At 40.0% G+C, this 9,032-nt stretch overlaps 2 protein-coding genes across 2 annotated transcripts in view; one reads left to right on the forward strand and one right to left on the reverse strand.

Annotated features, from left to right (window-relative positions):
* LOC107037528 (FGGY carbohydrate kinase domain-containing protein) overlaps positions 1–9,032 on the reverse strand; it is a 35,138-nt gene that overhangs the window by 16,721 nt on the left and 9,385 nt on the right. The gene's annotated exons all lie outside the window — the stretch shown is intronic.
* On the forward strand, positions 4,920–7,566 carry LOC107037477. The gene is made up of 3 exons (XM_015256038.1): positions 4,920–6,218; positions 6,317–6,441; positions 6,507–7,566. The coding sequence occupies exons 1-3, from the start codon at positions 4,920–4,922 to the stop codon at positions 7,564–7,566; spliced, it is 2,484 nt and encodes an 827-aa protein (XP_015111524.1).

Here is a 9,032-nt window from a genome sequence, read left to right on the forward strand (position 1 = left end):
CGGCGCACAGTGACTCCCGGTAATTAAAAATTCACCTCCCCTCCTAATTGAGATTAAGGGATGAAAAAGGGCAGTTGATGAGAAATTTAATTCTCAGTCGAACTGATTTTTTTCATCCCTTAATCTCAATTAGGAGGGGAGAAGTGAATTTTTAATTCGCGGGCGAAAGGTAAAAAGTCACTGTGCTCCGAGAAGAAAATTATTTTTCTCACTGGCCCATGATTTTTGTCGTAGTTTGTATTTTTTTGCTAGAGAGATTAAGGGATGAAACGGCGATCGATTGATGGGGAATTTAATTATCCGTCGAACTGCCCTTTTTTCATCCCTTAATCTCAATTAGGAGGGGAGAAGTGAATTTTTAATTCGCGGGCGAAAGGTAAAAAGTCACTGTGCTCCGAGAAGAAAATTATTTTTCTCACTGGCCCATGATTTTTGTCGTAGTTTGTATTTTTTTGCTAGAGAGATTAAGGGATGCAACGGCGATCGATTGATGGGGAATTTAATTGTCCGTCGAACTGCCCTTTTTTCATCCCTTAATCTCAATCAGGAGGGGAGAGGTGAATTTTTAATTTGCGGGCGAATGGTGAAAAGTCCATGTGCGCTACGAAAGAATTATTTTTCTTACCGGCCCCTGAGTTTCATGGCAGTTTATATTTTTTTGTTACAGAGATTCAGGGATGAAAGAGGGTTAATTGATGGGGAATTTAATTCTCCGTCGAACTGCCGTTTTTTCATCCCTTAATCTCAATTAGGAGGGGAGAGGGGAATTTTTAATTCGCGGGCGAATGGTGAAAAGTCAGGGTGTGCCGCGACAAAAAATTATTTTTCTTACTGGCCCCTGACTTTCATGGCAGTTTATATTTTTTTGTTACAGAGATTAAGGGATGAAAGAGGGTTAATTGATGGGTAATTTGTTGTATACCCTAGTATTTTAACCTTTTTTTATAGCAATTTCACTATATTTATTAACTATACTTCATTATATTTTTGTCGATATATTATTCCAACATTCACCGTAGTTCCATAAAACCTGAATGGTTCGTCTGGACCTCTCCCAATAATATTATTAAATAGACATAGTAAATAACTTTAACTAAATTCCCAAACGACTGTCTCCTCTCTGGGCCAATTCCCACTCTCCCATTTCTTCCATCAATACAACCTTTGGGCCATTTCCCTCATTAACTAAAATTCCCGAGAACCGCAATAAACTCCTGGAAATACCCAAGGCCATCATAAACCTTAACGTCGCCAGAACCCTTAACCACTCCTCTGACGTCACGAGTCCCAAACCTTCCCTCAAGTATGCCCAAAAATGGCAATGTTAATCATCATCCCCTCCAGTTTTCCTTGCACCCTCAGGTACATAAAACTGAGGACTTCCACAATTTTAGTTAGTATTAATTTCATCGTGTAACAGAACCTCTGTCCGAAACTCGAAATATATAAACATCTTAGAAATTATTTTGAATCAGAGTTGTCACAATATTTAACAGTTTAAAAATATATTCTCGAATAAATTATCAGTTTTATTTTGTATAAAATCTGTGTCCGGAAATTTATTCAACAAGAATCCAACAAATTTAGTTCTCCGTCAAACAGCCTTTTTTTCATCCGAGAGAGTGAGAGAGAGAGAGAGAGAGAGAGAGAGAGAGAGAGAGAGAGAGAGGGAGAGAGAGCGAGAGTGAGTGAGAGGGAGAGCGAACGGCTGACGAAAAACCTCAAATGATTCTTTTTCTCGCATTCAGTCCGTGATGTTCCACAGGCCCGTGCGCGCATGCGCAAATGGTCGCAACAATGCTATAGCGAGTGGGAGCGAGACGGAGACTTCTCTCTCGCACAAAAGGTTCTCATTCCCGGCACCGGATTTAGACAAAATTTGTGGTAAATGTTCTAATAAAAAATATGGAAGAAAAAAAAAAGAAATTCATCGATTCATTGTCAAGATATAAATAGCAACATGTATTAAATTCGCTCCGAATAAATAAACAAGCTATTAAAAAAAAACACAGATATTCCGAATTACAAAAAAAAATTCATTAATTTCAATTTTTTAAATGGAAAACATTTTTTTTCCGATCTGATCTTTACGCGGCTTTGGGGGATGAACGGTTGGGAATAGGGGTAAAGTGCCCCAAACATTTTTTATGTAGAATTTTGAACTCTACAACTTTGTATATCACGTTTTTGGACGTACAGTGCGTTATTCATGAGTTATTTCAAAAAAACGGTTTTCAGGGGTAGTTTTTTGGCTTTGGAGTCGCGCGTGAGAAGCGATACCGAACGGACGTGTTCTAAAGTGAGCTCCGTAAAGTATACGTGTTTTACGCGTATTGTCTTAGCTGCAAAGCTCAGACAAATGAAGTTGAAGTAAATAAATATAAAGTGAAAAGTAAATTGTGAATAGGATTAGGGAAGGCGAAGGGATAAAAGGGGAGAATCCCCGAAAATCCTGCTGAAGTTCCCTTTGGGGAAGGGACTTCAGGGAAACATGGCGACAAAACACCAGCAAAAGTCACAAGATCCAATACAAGAAAGTATCCAGGAAGTCATCAGCCCGTCAAGTTACTCAACAGCCACAAAAAGAACAAAAAGATCCACCAATGAATGCGCAATCATTATTGAAAATACTGTCCAAGCTGATTATGAAGACTACATTATTGCCCTTACGAAATATCTGCCAGGATCGAAAATCTCCACTGTGAAACCCTCATCCAACAATCGACTCATAGTTTGGCTTGACAACAAGCAAACGGTCGATGAGCTCATTGACAAGACGAAATGCCTTATTGTAGCACAACAAAGTGTAAACATCCGTCCATACATCACGCGCAATAAGAGGATTACGTTCTCACCTGTATTCCCAGAAGTCGACGACGAAGTGATCATCAGTGTGCTTCTGGAAAATGGAATCAAAATAAAGGCGCCCATCACGACTATCAACGCAGGATTTAAACGTAAGGACATCTGTCACATTACGTGGACAAAAAGACAAACTTATATATCTCCTGAAGACGTCGGTAAGTTACCCGACAGATTTACTGTAGAAGTAGGGGGTAAACAAACATGGGTCTACATTGCACATGATACCAACGTATGCTATGCTTGTAAAAAGGAGGGTCATCTTGCCAGAAATTGTCCATCCAAACTTAATCTTCTGAATCAATTAATAGACACAAACGTCACAAATGACAATTCCAATTTCTTGCAAGAGACTCCTGTCACGCACTCCTATCCGACATTACCCTCCTCCAGTGCCAGCCAAAACACAGGTGTAGGCATTGCTGAGACCAAATCAATTACAGATCAGACAGGGGCAACAGCTAACACAGTAAATGTTGAGATTCATACAGACGAGATTAATTCAGTTGAGAACAACAGCATGGAGATTAAAGACACCAATACATCTAGGAAGAATAAGGCTCATCCCTCGACTGTGTCATCATCGGGTAAAATAGTTTCGGTGGAGGTCCCTGAAGAAGATATTGATGACTTGTGCAATACTAGAAGAGAGTCCCCAGGTGATACTGAAGAGGAGATAAGCAAACAAAGTGAACCATTCAAACATATCGCTAAAAGACAGGATTACCACGATGAAAACGGTGATCCCAGACACTCCTCCAAGTACAGAAGATCCGGAGTGGGCTGGGGTTGTCGATCTACTAAAAGACAGTGCCACGGACTTCCCGATAAAACTGAATCAGCTGCAGACATATCTCAAAGAATACGGTACTTTAGACAACGTTGTTCCTTTTGCTATGAAATTTACCAAAGACCTACCTGGGCTGAGCAACATGATTGACTACACCCAGGGAGCCATGCCCAAACCACTGAAGACTAAGGCTAAGAAAATAAAATTGAGACTCGATAAACACATTAAAGCGATTAATAACTCCAAAGCCATCCAAGATGTTAGAAACATGCTAGACCTCTCCGGAACTGAGGAGATGTCTGCTGAAGGGTCAGATGTAGAAATGGAATGTGAACCAGTGATTCCTCCTGAGGAGGAATCATAAAAAAATAATGTACACATCAGTTATGAATAGAATTAAAGCTCATTAATGTTAATCAGAAATCTATAATACTCAAAAATGCAGCCTGATTCATCAAAACCTCCCAGATTAAAAAAAGACTTAAGAATCAAGTGCTGGAACTGGCGGAGCATAAGGAGGATCAAAGAAGAACTGCCAAATTGGCTCGTAGACCTTGATGTTTTGATAATTATCGAATCTAGACTGAGTCCACAGACAACCGCGATAACTGAATATCAATATTCTGGCTTTAAGACCTTCAGACGTGATAGAGAAACGGACACTGGAGGGGGTATAATCATATTTTTTCGAAACAATATTGCGTTCATAGAAAATGAAGATGTTGACACACCAGACGACTCTATAGAACTAGTATCCATAAGCCTGAATAATATCTTTCCAAACATAACTCTATTAGTTTGCTACAGACCTCGAGGGCTCCTTTCACAGGAGGAGTGGAATCGACTTGTTGCCAACGCGAACAAACAAGAACACACTTTATTGATTGGAGATTTTAACGCCCACCACACAGACTGGAACTGTCGATCTACAAACACGAATGGCAGAAGATTTTTGAAGGCAATGGAGGATCAAGACCTCTTCTTACATAACAATGACACCTTATCCCACGTGGATCCTCGCAATCAAAGAAAATCCAACATAGACCTTATAGTAACGACGCTAGATCTGGCAGACAAAATCAACTACAAGCTGTGTGACGAACTCGGAGGATCTGACCACTACCCCCTAAGCCTATCAATAAATATCGAGAGAGATTATTACAACAAAAAAACCTTCAAAATCTATACCAAAAACACTGACTGGGAAAATGTGCTAGAAGACTGGCAAAGTGACTACTAAAAATTTCTTCATCCTGATTTTGACGTCATGGGTCCCCTTGAGCAGTACCATAAATTTGTTGAAATAGTTAAAGGAGCCATTGAGACGAATACTCCGAAGAGGAAATATCAAAATACAGATAGCAATAAAACAAATAAAATAAATAAAAATAACCGAGACAATCCATGCAAATGGTGGGATGACGAATGCAGTAAAGCGAAAAGGCTCAGAAGAGCTGCTCAGAGGAAATGGGAATATTCCCACAGCGTCGAAGATCGAATCAAATACAACAGGGAAGTGGCACGAACGAAAAAACTGTTTAAGAAAAAAAAGAGAGATCATTTCAGGGAATTTGCCAAGAGCATTGACAGCAGAACGAGTGCTAAATATGTGTGGAACATCTGTAAGATACTTAAGAACAAATGGGTCAAAGTTAATCACAATAGTTGTACCGAGCACTTACAGTGGCTAAACAAAATCGACTTAGCAGTAAACAAAATCAGCCCAGACTTCGTTCCCACCAATCCAGATCATTTCCTAGCCTGTCAAGATAATGAGTTTCTATCATCTGAATTCAATTTTGTAGAGTTTAACTATGCTCTTTCTTCACGAAAAACACATTGTTCTCCTGGCATTTATGGCATTGACTACCTAATTTTGAAAAAGTTACCTATCAAGTATCATTTAATTTTACTCGACATTTTCAACAGACTTTTCGCAGCTGAACAATATCCAGAAGAATGGATACATCATTTCATTCATTTCATCCCCAAGACAGGAGGGTCGGATGTCCGACCCATAGCTCTAGCTCCTTGTATTGCCAAGCTCTTCGAGAGCATGATCAAAAACAGATTGGACTGGTGGATTGAACACCACGAGATGATAAATAACAGTCAAACTGGATTTCGTAAAGGGGTTTCATGCCACAATAACCTGGCAAACCTATGTTTCATCATCAACGAAGCCCTGGCTCATCAACAACATGCTCTAGCAGCTTTTCTCGACGTCAAAGGAGCTTTTGACAACGTCAATCCACAAATTTTACTGGACAAACTTGCTGAACTGGGCTGTTCTCAGAAAGTAGCTAAATTCATACAGTTTCTCACGTACAAACGATTTATTCAGACAGTGAATCAAGAAGATCAGCCTAGACTGGTATACAAGGGAGTTCCCCAAGGGGGAGTATTGAGTCCACTTTTATATTCTCTTTATGTTTCTGAAATCACTAGAGATCTGCCAGACAAGGTTTTTGTATCTCAATTTGCTGATGACGTCGCAGTTTATACTTCCGACCCGGAGCTTGATGAATGTCAAACCACGCTTGTAGACGCGATTAAGGACATTAACGTGAAATTAGGCGAACTTGGTCTCGAACTAGCACCCCATAAGACGAACCTACTGCACTTCAACAATAAAAAAATGATTCCAGGGCTCTACGATTTCAGTTGACGGAGTCCAAATCAGCTCTAGTGAGTCTGCCAGATTCCTTGGAATCTGGTTTGACTGGAGATTTAGTTTTGACACTCATATTGAACGTATTCGTCAAAGATGCCTCAAATCGCTCAACATAGTAAAATACCTGAGAGGCACCTGGTGGGGGAGTGACCCACACACACTACTGTTGCTTTACAAAAGCTTCGTTAGATCTGTACTGGATTATGGACTCTTCATCTATTACCCCAAGAAAGTAAAATCCAGAAACGCCCTCGAGAGAATACAGTTTGAGGCGATACGAGCTGTTATGGGTTATAGGAAAACCACCCCTACCAACGTTCTACTGGCGGAATCGAAACTTACTTATATCGTGGAAAGAGCCAAATTCCTCTGCAGAAACTTCCTCATAAAAACGTCTTTAAACACTTCTCTCCAGTTCAACGACACGATGAATAATTTCTCCTTAACTGGACGTAGAAGCAGGGCCATAAAGTACCAAAGGCTAATCCACCAGGAGATAACAGAAACACTCCCATTACAACTTACTCTGTACACCTATGACAAATTTAACATCTACAGACTGAACTATAGTGATATCATGACTAACATTGAAGTAGACCTGGCAACAGGGAGAAATAGGAGGGATAACGAAGACAAATTAACTATCAAAGATATAATCAACAAGGAGAGTGATGACACATATTGCATTTACACGGATGGGAGTAAAGTGGCGGGGAACGACTATACTGGTGCTGCTTATTACTGTCCCAAACTAGGCATAGAAATCATCCGAAGCCTCAACCCACAGTGTTCTGTATACCCAGCAGAATGTCTAGCGATTCATGCAGCAGTAGACCTAGCCCTCGAACATCCAGACAAAAATGACTACATATTGTCAGACTCCATGAGTGCTCTGCTAGCTCTGAAATACCCCAAAATGTCCATCAGAGAAAATGATCATATTCTACAGGTGAGAGTCAAGCACAGCAGATTTCGTAGGAGAAATGATAACAACAGATTCATAAAATTCGTCTGGGTTCCCTCTCATTCTGGATATGAAGGCAACGAGTACGTTGATGACTTAGCAAAGCGCGGAACTAGCGCTGATACCATGGATATCAGCAAGGTCCCATTCACGGACTACACCGAGCTTTTCAAGAGAAAAATGGGACAAAATACAGTCGAACACTGTGAATCTTGCTACATCTCAGACAGAAAAGAGGAAAGGAGAAGCATACTTCCAGCAGTATTTCACCAATAGTGCAAAACCCTGGTTTGACAAATATCCCAAGCTGTCTCGCGAGGAAATTGTTTGGGTGAACCGTGCTCGAGCCAACCACTATAATCTGAATAGCTCCCTTGCCAGAGTCAAAATCATCGAATCACCATCTTGTTCCTGCGGTCACCTCGAACAGGACTTGGATCACATCCTTTGGGAATGTCCCAATCACAGTGAAGAAAGAAAGAAACTGCTCAAGGACATCAGCAGAGCCAACATTAAACCTCTTAAAATATGCAAAATATTGAAAACCCTAAGAGAAAGAGACATTAGAGCAATCTCAAAATACCTTAAAACGTATAAAATTCTAATATAAATCAAGTGTAACAAAAAGAATAATTCCGAAACAATTCTTAGTAAAGAGCTCTACATATGGGATGATTATGAAATAACAAAGTTGAATCGTTATCAATAAGCATTTCACATACTTTTGTATATATATGTATATATATATCTCTTTTATTTTGTACATTTCAATTTCTTGCAGCTGAATGGACCCTATTAAATTGGGTTCGGAAGCTTTAAATTAAAAAAAAAAAAAAAAAAAGTTTTTTGGCTTTTTCAACCCCCGCACAAACTTGGGGAACTTTAAACACCCGCCATTAGTTTCATACGCCCAAATCACAAATTGTATCAAAAATGGAGCCTGATTAGCAAACATTCGTATGTTAGACCTTCGTTCATTGGACTACTCCGGACTCACTCGACGCCGGAGAGCCGTTCGGGCTTTCTCCGCGCTTTTGAAAATTCATTCCTCCGCTTCTACTTGAGATTAAGTAATGAAACCGCTGTCATTGATTGAGAATTTAATTCTCTATCGATCGGCATCGGTGCCATTCCTTCATCTTAATTAGGGTGGGAGAAATGAATTTTCCAATCGGGAGAGCCCCTCCGGGCTCACTCGACGTCGGAAAGCCGTTCGGAGTTACTGCGCGCTTTGAAAATTCATTCCTTGTCTCCTAATAGAGATTAAGAAATGAAATTCCATCGGGAGATATTGTCGATTGGAGACAATTTTTTATGGTCACTGAAGGAGGCAAACCATTCATCTAAATCTCGCAATAATCTGCTAAAAATCTTATTCATTAATCTATTATTATTGAATTAATCCCATTATGTGTAGATCGCTGGAGAACAACGAAAACGTTCCAACCGTTCAAACGAGTTGGAATTAAATGTTTTCTCTCTCCTCCTTCTCCATTTTCTTTCTCACTCGCACTCGTTAAGTTTGGCGGAGGACGGGGACGTGCCAACGCGACGGAGACGACAATGAGTGGGAGCGAGCGCGATACCTATTCCTTTCTCACTCAGGGGGGGAATAAATATATATAATCGAACATTACTATAGTAAAAAAAAAAACAAAATCTGCACAATTATTCAATAGAATCACTGGAAAACTATAGAGTTTTCCAGCGACAGCGCTGGGATTTTCTATGAATTTTTTGAC

The sequence above is a fragment of the Diachasma alloeum genome, unplaced genomic scaffold (genome assembly GCF_001412515.2).
Source record: "Diachasma alloeum isolate Michigan unplaced genomic scaffold, Dall2.0 Dall_scaffold_00255, whole genome shotgun sequence".
Classification (NCBI taxonomy): domain Eukaryota; kingdom Metazoa; phylum Arthropoda; class Insecta; order Hymenoptera; family Braconidae; genus Diachasma; species Diachasma alloeum.